Below are 17,797 nucleotides of genomic sequence, written 5' to 3'. Positions count from 1 at the left end.
GTTGTGTTTGTGTATTAGTTTTTGAATATCAGGGCGCAAATTACAAGGGGGTTGGAGGGGGTCTGACCCAAAAAACAAAACAAAACAAAATCACATGAAGCTATAAGATGACTGTGTTAAGTTGAGTGGCAATGATTAAAATAAAATGATATAATAAATAGTTTATTTGTTAAAAAAAAGATTTTAAATCATATTTGTAATCAAACTTTGGTAATAGAGTTAAAAAATGGTAAGCTTCAAATAAAATTAATATAAAATTTAGTTTGACTTCTTGGGTTGTACTTTTCTGAAAGTCAAGCTACACTTTTTTTAAGATCTGTGAAAATGATTTGAGCCTAGTCTTTCAGAAAAATAAGACGAGGAAGGCTTCAGGCCCAGATGGTGTCTCACCAGCTTGTCTTCGATCCTGTGCTGACCAGCTGGCCCCCATCTTCACACTGATTTTCAATAGATCACTGGAGCCGTGTGAAATCCCATGCTGCTTCAAATGCCCATCATCATTCCTGTTCCAAAGAAATCTAAAATCTCAGGACCTGTCGACCTGACGTTTATGGTCATGAAATAATTTGAGAGACTGGTGTTGGCCCACCTGAAGAACATCACTGGACCCTTTCTAGATCCCCTTCAATTTGCTTATTGACAGGTCAGTGGATGCAGTCAACATGGGATTGCATTATATCCTATCTTTACATTTCAAATCAACTGATTATTTTGTGCTTTTGACATCAAAACGCTAGTAAAGATGTTTACATGTAACACAAAATCAGGTAAATAGGCAAAAATCTACCTGTGCCAATCGGTTTTAACAGTTTTAGGCATTTATCCCTTAAATTTAAGCTTGGATGGGTGAGCCGGCGAGAAGAAAAAAAAATAAACAAATCAAAATATTAATAATAGCTTCGTCTTGACCAGCACAAATTAGGTATCGTTAGTAAGCTTTGAATCTCTATATTCCAATGCATGCAGGCATGATGACCAAAACTGAACAAGTGCTTTGAAATTTGCAGAACAAATCAGAAGTGTTACATTTTCATAATTTATATTTAAAAATTTGCACTGTACAGATTATTGTAATCAGTAAAAATATCAATGTCATCAAATAGCCATGTGTCATATACTCACCTAAAGGATTATTAGGAACACCATGCTAATACTGTGTTTGACCCCCTTTCGCCTTCAGAACTGCCTTAATTCTACGTGGCATTGATTCAACAAGGTGCTGAAAGCATTCTTTAGAAATGTTGGCCCATATTGATAGGATAGCATCTTGCAGTTGATGGAGATTTGTGGGATGCACATCCAGGGCACGAAGCTACCGTTCCACCACATCCCAAAGATGCTCTACTGGGTTGAGATCTGGTGACTGTGGGGGCCATTTTAGTACAGTGAACTCATTGTCATGTTCAAGAAACCAATTTGAAATGATTCGAGCTTTGTGACATGGTGCATTATCCTGCTGGAAGTAGCCATCAGAGGATGGGTACATGGTGGCCATAAAGGGATGAACATGGTCAGAAACAATGCTCAGGTAGGCCGTGGCATTTAAACGATGCCCAATTGGCACTAAGGGGCCTAAAGTGTGCCAAGAAACCATTATACCACCACCACCAGCCTGCACAGTGGTAACAAGGCATGATGGATCCATGTTCTCATTCTGTTTACGCCAAATTCTGACTCGACCATCTGAATGTCTCAACAGAAATCGAGACTCATCAGACCAGGCAACATTTTTCCAGTCTTCAACTGTCCAATTTTGGTGAGCTCTTGCAAATTGTAGCCTCTTTTTCCTATTTGTAGTGGAGATGAGTGGTACCCGGTGGGGTCTTCTGCTGTTGTAGCCCATCCGCCTCAAGGTTGTGCGTGTTGTGGCTTCACAAATGCTTTGCTGCATACCTCGGTTGTAACGAGTGGTTATTTCAGGCAAAGTTGCTCTTCTATCAGCTTGAATCAGTCGGCCCATTCTCCTCTGACCTCTAGCATCAACAAGGCATTTTCGCCCACAGGACTGCCGCATACTGGATGTTTTTCCCTTTTCACACCATTCTTTGTAAACCCTAGAAATGGTTGTGCGTGAAAATCCCAGTAACTGAGCAGATTGTGAAATACTCAGACCGTCTGGCACCAACAACCATGCCATGCTCAAAATTGTTTAAATCACCTTTCTTTCCCATTCTGACATTCAGTTTGGAGTTCAGGAGATTGTCTTGACCAGGACCACACCCCTAAATGCATTGAAGCAACTGCCATGTGATTGGTTGATTAGATAATTGCATTAATGAGAAATTGAACAGGTGTTCCTAATAATCCTGTAGGTCAGTGTATGTTGTTGGAAAGCTCTCAAAGAGTAGAATTCAACCAACCAGCTGTTTTACTCACAGAGAAAAATATAGCGAGTAATAGAGAAGTATGTCTTTGACAATTATGTTTCAGGAGAACAGGTGTTGCTCATTTGCCTTATTATCGCTTACAACATCACACAATATAAACAGAACATAAAATATCATTCCATTACTTCAAAGAGGCAATTATCTTTTAAACAAGCCCACACACAAGGTAATCGGATGCATAAATCATTAGATAATCCACACTAACACAACATCTGGCTATCTGACAATCTGTCTGAAAGCATTACAGCTTTCCTGGAATAGATGATGTCATTGGGAATGATGTATCATGGAACACTAAATCAATCGGACTGGGTTCAGATCGGTGCAAAAAGTCATCCATATTTGGTCAGAGATGTGATTGTTACTGTTACACTTGGCCACCAAGAACTTTGGCACCAAGTACATGACACAGACTTGACTCAAATGGCTCAGAATGGAACTCATTCTGTGAAATCTCATTAGTGTAATCATGTCTGCATGCTATGCAAACCTGTAGTCAGTTGTGTTTGCATGTGTAATTCGTTTTTGTGAACAATTATTGTTTTATTTGTTTGACGAGGCTTTTGTGACACTATGATAAATAGTTTTTGTAATGCAATAACTTTTGATTGCTTTGAATTAACACAATTTAACTACATGAATTATAAAAGCTATTTTTTTGGAGCCACCTTATTTATACCCTGAGGCATATAATGTAAAATCAGAAGAATAAGAAATACAACTTTATTATGATTATGCTGATTTTTCAGCAGCTTCTTAGTCGGAGTCTCTCAGAATTCATCATTAGAAATTCTGAAAGTTTTTCTTTACAATGATAGCAAACACTTTACCCTCATTGTTTTTGTCCAGTCTGTAATGTGACCAATGAAACAGGAAATCTTAAAAAATTACATTTATGGATTTGGCACTTTTATCCAATGACTTGGTGCATTCAATGTATACATTTGGCCAGTTTGTGTATTGTCTGGAAAGGCAAATGATTTTTTTGACCACAAATATTGTCGGCTTATTAAAGGTGCACTCAGTAATTTATTTCATTCAAAACTTTTACACCTAAAAAATTGGTGAACAAACGTGTATAAAGTAATCCACACTCAGATGAGACGAAGACTGCGGTCATATCAGTAACCTTATAAAATGGAGAGGGTCCACACATGAGGTCGTTAGAATCAGATGACCAGATTAATACGCACTTAATCTTAGTAACAGTCCTGATCTTTGACACTTTCACTCATAAATTAAATAAATAATGGTTGACTGAATTTTAAAGGCATTAATAACTAAAAACTTTTGTCTTTCAATAATGCTGCATCCACACCACTAGATGTCAGTGTAAGTCCAAATTGACAAAGAAAGTTTGTGAGTACACCTTTAAGCATAACAGGTTAAAATATTGCATATAAACATGCTCACTTTGAATTCCAAGCCATACTCATTACAAATTTGGTACAATTTTATATTTAAGTTCATACTAATTTCAACTATAGTGGCATTTTTAACAATTAACATGTAAATGCTAATCTCTTGTCAGAACTAGAGATGGTATTTGTCCAAAAACAGACAAGCAGTTGAAGTTCATCAGTCGAGATTTTAATTAGTTATAAGACTGATAATGAGGGAGAAAAATGACAAAACCCTGTGTAACACAGAATGGACAATAAAATATCAAAACAACTAAAATTTAATGAGGATAAACGTGTTCCAATTCAAGTGTTCCAGTGTCAGTCAAACGGGCGGTGTCATTAACTATATGGCTTTTAATGTAATTGGCTCGTAAATGTTAACACAACCATAAAAATTACATTTGTGAGACAACTCAACATTTATCCTCATGTTAAAAAAAACTCAGATATCATTTTGTAATTTCTAGTACATTATTAACAATTGGCATTTAGAACGTGCATACATAATCTGTCAAACCCAACTTCAAAAAACATTTTACAGTAAGCCAAAAACAGATTATTTACATTGTAGCTAATCAAAATGCTTTATATATGCAACACTCAATGAACCAGCGGCACCATGTGGATGTCATGTCTAACTGTATCAAAGAATGTATATGGACCTGACACTTTCTGTTGCTGCCTTCAGTCTATGCTGGCCCAACAGTACTGAACGTAAAACAGTGTCAGTAAACTGCCAGCCATGCAGGAAGAGAGGGTAGATGGGCCAGAACAACACTGGCTAGACCTCATACAGCAAAGAAGAGAAATAGATGGAGTGAGTTCTGATGTTGCTTGTTTGGTTTGGATCTCATTCACTGTCGAACCTGATGGAGTTCACAGAGGTGGAGATGGCACCGCCTCTGTAACTGCCGCGCTTTTTCTTAGTCTTCTCATGGCGGAAAGATTTGCCCTTGGTGAATCTGAGAACGTTGTTGGCTTTCTGTCCCCAGTCTCCGCTGGCTCCCAACTAAAATAAATAAGAGACGGGTCAAACAAATGGAACAAGCCATGATAAATGCATAAAAATAAACTCACTGTAAAATGTTGGCCTATTATAATGGGCATCATTTACATTCTCAGTGTAAATGCTAATGCACCTCAGACAACACACAAGCACCAGCTACTAACCTGTAAATCAAATCGGATACGTTCCTTTTTTGCAATAGCAAATATATGGATGTTCATTTCATTCAAGTTATATTATGTTTGTCAGTTTGTCTTACTAAAACATATACATTAACTACAGCTAAACTAGTGTGATACATGTGAAGATATATGTTTTTATCAAGGATTATATAAAACTGAATTTGAATATATTGCATTAAATTTATATGAAAAAAGAATTTAGAATTTCTAGTAATTCACCCATTAACTTCCATATTAATCACTCATTACTGCTGAAAAACAACTCCGCAACCAAATCAAAACAACTACTTGTTACTTGTATACAAAGTATTTAGAATTATTTGCATTTTTACAACAAATTGGCATTATTGATCGAGTACATCAACAGTCATTGTTCAAAACAATGCCCTTACCTGATTCACTACGGTAAGCCAATAAAAATGTATTTTGAGCAGTCGGGTTCGATTTGGAACAAAATCGTTGGTTTATGACATTTATCCTTGCATCATTACGTCATGTCCGCACACACAGGAAAGTAGGCCGTCTCATGATCCGTCTGGAGAAACTAACTGCGCTGCTCAACTCCGTTCACTCACACAGTTCAGGACAGCATCGCTGCAGTCTGGATGGATGTCTATCTGTTTGGCGAAGTTGTTTACCTGCTATAATGCTTGGATATGTTGTCTGGTTGGGTTGTTGAAGCTAATATTGCTTGTCATGCTTGTATGACTTCTTGTAATTGTTATATTGCATATTTAAGCGTTTTCTTTTTACACTTAAAGTACATTTTACCTCCATCATTAGGGATGTAACGATATCGCTATCGCTGGTAAACGTGTCTCGATATAGTCCTGGTTGGGTTACAATATTAAAAGGACAGGTGTCCGTCAAAAAGCAAGAGGATTAAACACAGTCCCGTGGAACAAATCATTGTTAACTACATAGACCATGATCCTTTGCGCTGCGTCGTCACAACAACTGTTGTTAAGCCAATAGGATTGCACGCTGCACGCTGTCCACACATAATCACAGCAAGCCAGCATGGCCGACAGCGATACTTGTAAGGATGAAAACAACAACCCCGAAGTTGAGATTGTGCCAGCCCCTGCAGCTTTTAAATCAGATGTCTGGAAACATTTTGGTTTCGCCGTGTCAAAAAACGCAAAAGGAGAGAAGGTGGTGGACAGACAATGGACTATGTGCAAGCACTGCCACAGTAAACTGCGATACAACACGGGAAACACAAGCAACATGCAAAGTCATCTGACAACCCATCATCCCAAAAAGTTTGCAGATTCTCTCACAAATCAAGTCCTGTCAAAAAACCCTGAAGGAGGCATTTTCAACAACTATGCCACACAACAGCGCAAGGGCTCAAGAAATCACGAGGTACATCGCGGAATACATAGTGTGTGATTTACGTCCCTTTTCTGCAGTAGATGGCAAAGGATTTAAAAGGTTAGTGGCCAAGCTTGAGCCGAAGTATCACATGCCGTCGCGGGCTCATTTTAGTCAAACTGTGTTCCCTGCTCTTTACCGTGAGACAAAAGAACGTGTCATGTTGAACCTTAAACAGTCCGTTTTATTATTTAAACAGCTTTTATTTGCCTTGCGCATAAACCTGACTTAACTTGATCTTTGTTTGCACTTAAAGGGAATTCCCTATTGTTTACAATTGTTCTAGTTGCTTCTTAACTTGTATGGAGATGTAAATACCAGGTGTAAACGGGGCTTATGATGACAGTCTCACCTTGGCATCAAAAGAATTGTCTGCTAGGCGGGGGTCCACATCAATCTCGTCGTCTTTTATTCTACGGAAAGGAGCATTGCTTGCCTTTAGAGGCCACGCAACAGACAGAGAAACAGACAGAAAATGCATTTAAGCAGAAGTGCATAAACAAATAAAAAAAATTAAAAAAAAAAATCTCACCCTTATGCCATCCCAGATGTGTTTGAATTTCTTCAGCAGAACACACATTAAGATTTTTAGAAAAATATTTCAGTTCTGTAGGTCCACAAAATGCAAGTGATAAGTCACTTTAAAGTCACACAACAGTAATCCATATGACTCCAGTGGTCAGAAGTGATATGATAGGTGTGGGTGAGGAAAAGATCAATATTTAAATCCCTTTTTACTATAAATCTCCACTTTCAGATTTTTCGTGCATATCGCCACATACCAGGCAGGGAGGAGAATTTATGGACCTACAGAGCTGAAATATTCTTCTAAAAATCTTTGCTTGTGTTCTGCAGCAGAAAGAAATTCATACATATCTTGGATGGTGTGAAGGCGAGTAAATTATGCCTTTAAATAATACATATATTTATATATACATTTTTGCATTGCAGTAATGAGAATTGGGGTGCAATGTGCGTAACTTATGAAAATAATGTCACAATGTAAAAAAAACAATGGCTCTAAAATAGGCTACATTTTCTATAGCAAAATATAATATTTGTTTATGGTTTCAAGGTACAACAGCACCAGGACATCACCTTATATGCAGTCCATTAAAAAAACATTTTATGCATATATCTGCCCTCCTTTCTAGAGATCGTATCAGCTATTAAAAACCTATATGGGTTGACCTCTACTAAAATCCCACAATGCATTGTTGTTTATTGTTTTGTTGCAATGTATAGTTGTGTATGTGTTTATTATATTTACTGAGGCCATCTGAATTCAGATTTTTCCCTGTGATCAATAAAGAACAAATCATTTCTAACTGGCTTGGGTGCTTTTGAATATGCACTTTACATTGAACACAAAGTTCACACAAACATGTTCAAAATGCTCAGCCCTTTACCTTCTGTTTGACTTGGGGAAAAGTCTGTGGTGTGGATGTGGTGATTGTCTTATTCTTGGGGGTTTTTTCTTCCTCATTCTTCTTTCTTTTGTTCTGTGTGCCTGTGATCAGAGGAGATGATGAACTCAGACCATGCTTTTGTTTTTAAGTCAGCTTGACACTTCTTCATATACTGGAAAGAGCAATTTTACAGTTAACCTGGCAAAATGTATTCATATAAGAGCGGTTAAAATGTAGCCTAATATTTTACTCAAACTGACTGTCCCAAACATGCGCAAAACTTTAAAAGGAAAAGATAAATCTGTTGTCATCCGATTCATCGACAATTTAACTAATCAAATCATGTACATAAGTTTTGATCCTCGCCATAACAAATATGTCCTAAATGCCTGTGATTATTGCTTTGTGCTGCATTTTCACATTCAGTGAGAACAGAAATTACTTGACATCTTGTTAGGAAACAGTATTAGTAGGCCTAAAAAAAAAAAGATGACACGTCATTCAAAAAACTCTGGAAGATACTGGTGTCTTTGAACAATCAGATAAACTGAGCACTAGCAATACCGTTTGCTAAGGTCTTGGGGGCTTCTGTGGTTTTCTCGTCCTCAGATGACGAGTCCTCTGATGAGCTGCTCTCTGCTTTGGCTTTAGCAGTCGGTGTTTTTGTAGTAGGCGGTGTTTTCACGACCGGTGTCTTCGCTGCAGAGGTGGGGGTTTTTGTTGCAGCCTTTCCATTGCTGATTGCAGATTTAGCAGTGGTCGCAGTAGATTTGGGAGTCACGGTTGTCTTAGTCGATGCCTCGTCTTCACTGGAGCTGTCAGAGTCACTGCAGCTAGACTCGGCTGCAGGCTTGCTGGCCAGTACAGGGGTTTTGGCAGCAGACGCTGGGCTTTTTGAAACATTCGCTGTTGGTTTAGCAGTCTTAGAAGCTGGAGTCTCTTCCTCCGAGTCAGAGCTGTCAGAGTCCGAACTGCTTTTGGCCGTTTAGGGGCTAGTTTAGCTGTAGGAGTAGGTTTGGCTGGGGTAGATGCGGGTTTCTTTTGAGGTTCCTCGTCTTCCTCTGAAGAGCTGTCTGAGCTGCTTTCGGCTGGTTTAACAGCGGCTTTAGGGGTTAGCTTTGCTGGAGTAGCAGCGGGTTTAGATACCGGTGTTGTGGTGAGTTTCTTTTGAGGCTCCTCGTCTTCCTCTGAAGAGCTGTCTGAGCTGCTTTCGGCTGGTTTAACAGCGGCTTTAGGGGCTGGTTTTGCTGGAGTAGCAGCGAGTTTAGATACCCGTGTTGTGGTGGGTTTCTTTTGATGCTCCTCGTCTTCCTCTGAAGAGCTGTCTGAGCTGCTTTCGGCTGGTTTAACAGCGGCTTTAGGGGCTGGTTTTGCTGGAGTAGCAGCGAGTTTAGATACCCGTGTTGTGGTGGGTTTCTTTTGAGGCTCCTCGTCTTCCTCTGAAGAGCTGTCTGAGTCAGAGCTGCTTTCAGCGGGCTTTGTCGCAGGTTTAGCAGTAGGAGTAGGTTTGGCTGGGGCTGGTTTTGCTGGAGTAACAGCCATTTTGGATACCGGTGTGGTGGCAGATTTTTTTTTAGGTTCCTCGTCGTCCTCTGAAGAGCTGTCCGAGTCAGAGCTGCTTTCAGCGGTATTTGTCGCAGGTTTAGCTGCAGGTTTGGGAGTGCTCGTAGGTTTGGGAGCAGCTGCTGGTTTAGCTGGTGCCTCATCTTCAGAACTATCTGAATCTGTGAGGAAAAACAGCTTATGAGTGATGTTTATAAAGATGTTATTAGCTTTTATTACACACCTCTCTGGAATATTTGATTCTGATTGGTCAAAGGCGCCATCTAGAGGTCTGATATTTTTGAATAACAACCGCACACACATTAGACACAATCTGGGTAATTTAAACGAATAATTTCAGTGATTTATTCTTGCATAATAAAATAAATGAAAAAATGTTCATGTCAATTTATTTATTTATTTGGCAAGTAGTCTTGTAATAAGATGGATAATGAGCAGTCAGGTGGTTATTTTCGTAAAAAACACCAACAGAACTCCGACACAAACCTAATGTGAAATTAAGCTGTTCAGCCATTTCTTCTCATGTATTAACAATTTGAACGCAATTCAATATTTCATGTCCATTTATGTATTAGGATTTATTCTGCATTAAGCAGGATAATGAACAGTCAGCTCCAATCGTGTCAGGGTCCCGATCACCTGGCCTAACCCAGCCGGTTTATTTTGCGATAATCAGCTAACTGTACATCATCCCTTTGGTTATTAGCTCTAGATTTCTTAAAGGTTTACTTCATCTAAAAGGGAAAATTCATAAGTAAATTTATTTTTTATTTAACATTTTCAAGTCAGTATTTACTTGCCTGTGACATTATGAACCCCTGAGACTTTCTTCCAAGAAACACAATAAGGAGAAATTGAAGAACGTATGGAAGTAGTATGAACAACGAAAGTGGCCGCCAAAAACATGATCAGCGAAGAAAATCCCTGACTGTCAAAGTAATGGAAAGCATTTTAATTATCCATTAGTTTATTTCAAATTTGCTAACACACGCAAGTAGTATTTTACATTTTGCACTGGTATCTTTGATCGGATATTTGAGTGCAAGGTGTAAATGTTGGGCAAATGTGGTGAGTGTAAACATGAATGATATTTGAGAGCAACCAACAGGGAGAACATTCTCAGTGAAAAAGTACTTCATTTGTGGTCTGTTCCTCACAATTTGTGGTCACTGTTGCCTTCAACAGACTTGGAATGTAGTGCATAAATCATAGTGACCACTCATTTTTGTTTTGTATTATGAAAGAGCATCTTGAGCTCTGTAGGGTTTCTCCAATACCAAACTTTTGACTTCGGTACGATATCAGCCCTGGTACCTCGGTATCGATATTAAATCGATACTTCGGCAATAAATAAATAGCCTCAGATTACTGATGAAATCACACAGGAAACTTGATTAAAAGAACTGCATAAAGTCTTGCAGTTGCAAATTCTGTATTTTCAATTTAAAAAAATTTACGTTTTAATTAAATGTTATAATAAATAGCCTTTTTTTGGTCAAATGAAAAGTTGCACAACAGAGCTTCAGAGTATTAATGAAAACACTAATAAAAAAGCTCAATTTGACATCCAATGAAACTGAGCTTTTATTTTGACGGAGCTTTCAGTTCCTCCTGTGTGATAGTTTGCATTCTAAATGAAATGCTGAAAATCTTGCAGTCACGAGCCGAGATCAGCAGCACCAGAGGAGTTTGTGCGAGTGTTCACAACCACTCACACAGTGCATTATACGCATCACTTGCGATCTGTTTGGGTGTGTGAAGTATGAAATGGAGCACAGAAGCATTTTGCATTCATTCTGAAGCATGCAGCAGATGTAGACTGCATATTATTTGATTTAACAACATCCTTCAGCTGTTTAATAATCACACTTGGCCATACAAGGAATTTGAATTGAATTAATTGTATCTAAAAAATGTCACATCCCTAAAATTTAGCTATTAGCACCACAATATAGTATGGTACTGAAATTAGCAACATGATGATTTCTTACCGTTTAAAATGTTTTGGTATTGCTATTTTCATTAGTGTATTGAGCAACCCTAAAGCATTGTACCAACATCTCCTTTGTGCTCCACAGAGGTTGTACATTTTCTTGTATTAAGTTATTCTTTTTGGGTGAATGAACCTTTTAGACATGTTTACCTTTTAACATCTTTTTAGAAGCCTATGAATCTGTGTGTTCTTCAGAATAAATTCTGGGTCAAAATTACTGAATGTACATTTCCTCTCTTAATTGACTAACTCACCTGAACTTGAGGATTCGTCTTTCTTAGCAGTTGTTGTCTTCGGACGGGCAGCTTTAGCAGGGGCAGCCTTCGCTGGAGCAGGTTTTGCCGCTGGTCCCTCATCCTCAGAGTCTTCAGAACTAGATGATGATTGTTTTGCAGCGGGTGTGACTTTAGCCAGAGCTTTCTTGGCTGGCGCAGGTTTAACCGGAACAACTGCAGTGGCTGGTTTCTTTGCCACATCCTCATCATCAGAGTCATCAGAGCTAGAAGATGAAGACTCATCTGCAGCAGGGGCGACTTTGACTTGAGTGACTTTAGCAGGCGCAACTATTACAGTTGTGGTTTTAGCAGCTGGCTTTGCCGCTTCATCCTCCGAGCTTGAATCTGAGCTTGAAGATTCATCCTCCTGAGCAGGCACTGGCTTCACTGGAGCTGCTTTAGCCGGTGCGGCTTTCACCACAGGCTTCTGTGCCTCATCCTCAGAGCTTGAATCTGACAAAAAGAAACTCATTAGCACCCAGTCATAGAATAAACAAAACAAAAATGACTGTTTGTGGTGATGATCTGGAAAGGGCTATACCAGAGCTGTCAGAACTGGAGTCTTTCTTAGCAGCAGGTTTAGGGGTCACAGTCTTTACTGGGGCTGCTGGGTGAGATCAAAAGTCACATGAAATACATAGACAAATTTAAAAGGGAAACCCCACAAAGCCTGTCAAAAATGTATTATGTCTCATCCCAAAATCAAAGTAAAAATAAGAAAATGTTTGCTTATAAAGAAAATTAAACCGGTTTAGAAGTTTTTTTTGCATGGTGACATTTTTAAAACAATTAAGCAATTTTTGCCAAAATTCCCATGACTAATGCAAAAAAGAACAAAATATTTAAATGATGAAGTATAACATCATGGAAGTATTTGTTGTGCCTTTTATACAATGAAAACATGGTTGAGAGCAGTTGTTCTCAACCTATACAATATTACATAAAAATGATCTTGTGGCCCCCTTGAATGTTTGCAGAGGCCCCCCTGTTTGAGAACCCCTGGTTAAGAGGGTTTTAGGCACTCCACTTAGCACTGTGCCTAAATTGTGGTGCATATCACTTTAATGCCGTCTTGTGGATAAATGGCTTAGTAAGTCTTAAGGACACCTCAAACACTTACCAGAGGCTTTTTTAGCTTTGACTGGAGCAGACGCCGTCAGTGTCCCAGGGGGCGGAACAGCACTGAATTGTCCTATGAAACAAAATAAAAAATAAATGCTCTTTAATAAAGTCTTGTTTTTGGTAACGAACCACAAGACATTTTTCGATACTCGATTGTTTAGAAGCAATTCAGTCAGTGCCTAAAATGTATCGAACTCGATACCCAGCCCTACAGGAATCATTAGTATTTATGATTTGTTTACCGCCTTTGCCGTTTTGTTGCAATATATCTAATCATTATTAAGCAAATTTGTGAAGACGCGGTGCCATTATTTAAGGTTAATCTGTAATATCTGTTATTAGTGGCGTTGCGACCATCATCAGTATGATTTAAATTAGTATCCTCACAGAATAGCGCTGAGATGAGACTGATGAGATATTGAGAGCACCTGGAGAGCGGACTTGTTTAATCAACACCGAGAGCGCTCAAGTTCAAGGGGGAGAAGCTAATAGCACTCATGATTGTTCAAAAAGTCTATCCCTACATTACATCACGTATACTCCGATTTGTATGTTTATTTGTTGTTTAATTTGTTTTCATGGCAATTTTCAGACTATTTATCCTCTCCGTTCACTCACTGTGCATAGAATCAGAATAACTACCGTATAGACAAAAAAAAGACTTAATATTCATATACATGTTATTCTTACACGTTATAAAACAAACCGGCATATTCATCTAAACTACAGCATGTCTGAGCTTAAATTCATGAATGCTTAGAATTTCCACCAACTCACCCTCCAGTGGCCGCACTGTATGCTTCAAGGGCTGAGCAGGTGCTCATTCATTAGAGTAGCAGTGTATGAGTGCTGCAAAATAGATCCATGAATCTACGCACGCTCGGCCAATCATGGATTTAAGATGAAAATCGGCCAATTTAGATCAGTGGCCGATCGTTCGATGCACCCCAAGTTGGAGTCATGCAAACCAACATACAAGGATCTGCTTTTATAGGGGAAAGATACAAGGAACTCAGAGCTTCAGACCAGTATGTGTTAAATTGCTGAACACCGGCAGAGCGCATTTTATAAAAAGGAAAACTTTCACTTGTTTTTATCAACAACAACATGTGAAATTATAAAAATGTGATTGTATTTATGTAAACTCAGAGTTGATATATCTGCGTTACCCTAATGTCATCATAAGCTCCGGTTGAGGGCAAATATTTTTGCGCTTATTTTGAAATCTTTCTTTTGGTTTCCATTTTTATTACTGCATACTGTTCATTTCATTGTCTTTCCCCAATAGAAAATAGTTTGTTGAAGTTATCTTATTTGGAAACAGTGCACGGTAATGTTTGTGAATAAAACAAATGATACATTTCACGTACATGCCATACTTGTTATTTTTAACATGCATTTTAATTGAGTAATCAGGTCCTCGTTTTTTGTGGGTTGGCATACTCAACTTCAAAATTACTTGAAAATGCCTATCCCTAGTTTGCACTGTTTTACGTTTAAAACCACTAGTATACTACATGAAATGGCTGAAGTTATCAAAAGGGCTAACATCACTTACAGCACCATTAGGATACATCAATGTGAGAGAGAAGTGCAGTAATACCAGTCTTGGGTTTCTTAGTAGGAGGAGGAGGAGTCTCTTCATCCGAGGATGACTCTTCACTGCTGGACTCTGCAGGGGCCGCTGGCTTGACAGGAGGGGTCTTCACCGGGACGGGTGCTTTTACTGCTGTCTGTGATACAGAGAGAGGAATATAACAGGCTCAGATTAAGCACAAACACCAATTCATCAAGAATGTGTCATCACGTGCACTCGCTAGTGTTAAGCCTAAATGTGGTTCGTTCTCTGTACAGCTGCATGTTGCCTTTACAGTTTTGCCTACTGCTCAAAACTTGTGGTACCACAAGTTTGAAATGCTCTGATGGTAGGAATATTCCTTATTATGGTCCAGGGACATGGATTAAAAGAATAGTTCACCCAAAAATGAAAATTCTCTAATGATTTACTCACCTTTAAGCAATCCTAGATGTGGATGTCTTTCCATCTTCTGCAGAACCAAAATTCTGATTTCTTAGTAGCACATTTCAGCTCTAAATGTCCATACAATCCAAGTGAATGGGTACCATCAAGCTGCTGGCTCTTTAATAGTCCAAAAGGCATATTTGGGCAGCATAAAAGTAATCCACATGACTCCAGTCAATCAATGAATGTCTTCTGAAGCAAACCGCTAGGTTTGTGAAAGAAAAAAAAAAAAAGCTAATTTATTTTTATTATTTTTTTAATCGTTGCTTCCGGCCAGCGCTGGGATGCTGTTTTATATTACCAAACTCTCCTACGTCAACCGACGGCTTTGTGATTTATTTTTTTCACACCAACCTATTGGTTTGCTTCAGAAGACATTCATTGATCGACTGGAGTCATGTGGATTACTTTTATGCTGCCCAAATATGCCTTTTGGATTGTCAAATAGCCAGACTGATGGCACCCATTCACTTTCATTGTATGGACAAACTGAGCTAAAATGTGCTTATAAAAATCTTCACTTCAGTTCTGCTAAAGAAGGAAAGTCAAACACATCTGGGATGGCATAAAAGGAAAGTTAATCATGAGAGGATTTAAATTTTTGTGTGAACTTCCTTTAATTGCAAAAAAACGTTTTCTCTAAGTTTTACTTATGCAATGAACAAATACTATAGGCTAACTAGAACACAATATCTGATAGGTTTTTTCCATCTGGCCCACTTGGCTGTGAAGTTGAATAGCCCTGAACTAGTTAATCCACTTGACCTTCTCCCTTCTGTCCATCACTCATTCTGGCGCAACAAGTGGAATGGCTAGGTTTTGAAGAACCTACTATGCTTAATGAAATCAGAAATCCATGCTGCATTTCTATGTAAACATGGCAGCATGCACAGCTGGCAATCACGTTCATGCTCATATTTTATCTATCATACTTGATCATTATAAACTCACATCCATTTGTTAATATATAATCTGTCCTCCATCTGCTGTGAAGTGTAAGTGACTTTTTAATAACAGGACAAATTAATCACGCTGGGGATCAGTCAGTACAAGAAAACTCACATGCAAAAAGTTAAAAGTACCTTAGCTGGTGCGTCATCCTCAGATTCACTCGAGCTATCCTCGCTGCTGCTGTCCTGCTTCTTCTGAGCTGCAGGAGTGGACGCCAGCTTAGGGGTCGAAGCCATGGGTTTGGCCCCTGAGGAACACACATCAATGACTTCAAATGACTAAGGCTGTGCAATGTGACAGTATATACCAGTATATATTTTATGCATTTAAAGTGGAACATTAAGTGGAGTTGAAACCATTAATTCCTTATGATTGCAATCCCTGGGCAATGTTTAAGATTAGGGATGAGTCACAATGGCAGACTATTCAATTAGTGAGGTCCGACTAGTCGATTTTTTTTTTTTAAATGTAAAGTTTTGCACATCTCTACTTATGATGACATAGTAAGTGATACAACTATGTACCTTTTGTGACTTTCTTTGCAGGTGCAGCATCTTCCTCATCACTGCTAGAGTCTTCACTGGAACTCTCTTCATCTTTCTTTGCTTTCTTAGCTGAAGGGCCGTTGACAGCCGAGGGGCCATTGGTGACCGCTTTTCGCTTTTTAGTCTCTGGGGACCTGGTGCAGGCAAAAAGAAATCATGCACCAGAAGTGGAATTAATATCAATCATATCTGACAAAAAGTGAGATAAATGAACAACATATTCAGAAAAGACACAGCTTGTACATACTTCACCCAAAAACTGAAGATATCCAGAAGACTGTCCTCATTTTGGTCCTGAGGTTTCTGATGGAATGAAATAGGTAAAAATATTTCACACTGATTCACTTTTGATACAATATTTTTGAAAATAAAAAATTAATATGGAGGAAACTGGAGCAATTATCACAATGAATTTCTTGTTCAAGTTAACAAATTACACATGTTTAATCTGTCGCTTAGCTATCAAGATCTCTGCCTAGAGGTCAAGGGCAATAAAAACTGTATGACTGAATGATTAAATCTTTTGAATAGTTACAGAACAATTGTCCATTCAAAGACTGTTCTTGACCAACAAAATGACCAAGAGCACTTTTGTTTTTATTTTTTATAATTACAATGTCATAGGCAGCACTTCTTTCAACAGGCTACTACCAAATTAACAAAAAACTATTAAGGTACCAGTATTAATGCAATCAAGCATTTAATTGCTTTTAATTATTCAGGAGTTTACGTCCCCCCCAGGCATCTACGCCCCCATATGTATCAGGTGTGGTTTGGAATTATTTTTAATTAGTGTTAAGCTGTTAGGTTTCAATGCTTGGCGGCAATTTTAGACGTTTCAACAACATTTTTTACATTCTGATTTTTATTAAAAATAAAACCACAAAAACACACTTAGCTATAATACTATCAATTCAAATTACACAAACTAACAACGGGCAGACATTAAATGTCTTTAAGCACAAAATATTTGCACATTGCCTGAACAACTGTTCCAGACTACCTGCGTGCCATTCCCACGTGTGCGCTGAACTGCACGCGCCGTATGCACAAATACAACACAACAGCGCGCGCAGGACTTTATAATAAGCCTGAGAAGCGTCGCTTACCACTTTGGCCTGCTTTAAGAACTCTTTCGCGGCTTTACTGAACTTGTTCTCCACAAGAAACGAGTACACATGCTGGAAGAGATCGCTGGGCACCTTCCTGTCTTGCGCCATCTTTACTGCACTCATGAGGAGGAGGACTGAGGAGAAGCGATTTCACCGTCACGCGCAGCCGCAGAAAATGGCGCACAATTAGTGCGTCACAAAATGTTTACGATAGTGTTTGGTGTATTATATTAGTGTATTAATGTATAACAGTGACACCTTTTTTTAACACTCAGGGTTTTAGAACGCGGAAGTAAACGTTTGCAGGGTAAACTTCGAAAGCGGTGAATGGGAGATCACAGTTAATATTATTTTCATTTACCCATTTGCTCCAAGACCAAAAGAAAAAAGCTGTAATCGAAACCTCCTCACAGCTGTGGTAACTCATTTTAAAAAACAATTCCCGAGTA

General features: G+C 38.7%; 2 protein-coding genes across 3 annotated transcripts; both read right to left on the bottom strand.

Moving 5' to 3' along the window:
• Positions 1 to 3,751: 3,751 nt before the first annotated feature.
• Positions 3,752 to 8,343, bottom strand: LOC127660751 (nucleolar and coiled-body phosphoprotein 1-like). The gene is made up of 4 exons (XM_052151151.1): positions 8,329 to 8,343; positions 7,765 to 7,865; positions 6,708 to 6,768; positions 3,752 to 4,799 (listed from the first exon to the last, which is right to left on the bottom strand). The coding sequence occupies exons 2-4, from the start codon at positions 7,839 to 7,841 to the stop codon at positions 4,641 to 4,643; spliced, it is 297 nt and encodes a 98-aa protein (XP_052007111.1). The 5' UTR covers positions 7,842 to 7,865; positions 8,329 to 8,343; the 3' UTR covers positions 3,752 to 4,640.
• A 63-nt stretch (positions 8,344 to 8,406) lies between these two features.
• Positions 8,407 to 17,489, bottom strand: LOC127660750 (nucleolar protein dao-5-like). 2 transcript variants are annotated; one of them, XM_052151149.1, is made up of 9 exons: positions 17,346 to 17,489; positions 16,484 to 16,539; positions 16,216 to 16,370; positions 15,823 to 15,938; positions 14,321 to 14,450; positions 12,716 to 12,787; positions 12,137 to 12,202; positions 11,575 to 12,048; positions 8,407 to 9,488 (listed from the first exon to the last, which is right to left on the bottom strand). In XM_052151149.1, the coding sequence occupies exons 1-9, from the start codon at positions 17,469 to 17,471 to the stop codon at positions 8,542 to 8,544; spliced, it is 2,142 nt and encodes a 713-aa protein (XP_052007109.1). In that variant the 5' UTR covers positions 17,472 to 17,489; the 3' UTR covers positions 8,407 to 8,541. The 2 variants fall into 2 exon arrangements, with proteins under 2 accessions (XP_052007109.1, XP_052007110.1); XM_052151150.1 differs by having other exon boundaries at positions 12,137 to 12,199.
• Between the last annotated feature and the right edge of the window lie 308 nt (positions 17,490 to 17,797).

The sequence above is a fragment of the Xyrauchen texanus genome, chromosome 20, assembly GCF_025860055.1.
Source record: "Xyrauchen texanus isolate HMW12.3.18 chromosome 20, RBS_HiC_50CHRs, whole genome shotgun sequence".
Lineage (NCBI taxonomy): Eukaryota > Metazoa > Chordata > Actinopteri > Cypriniformes > Catostomidae > Xyrauchen > Xyrauchen texanus.
The sequence above is the reverse complement of the archived record's forward strand: the minus strand, read 5'-3'. Positions and strand labels throughout refer to the sequence as shown.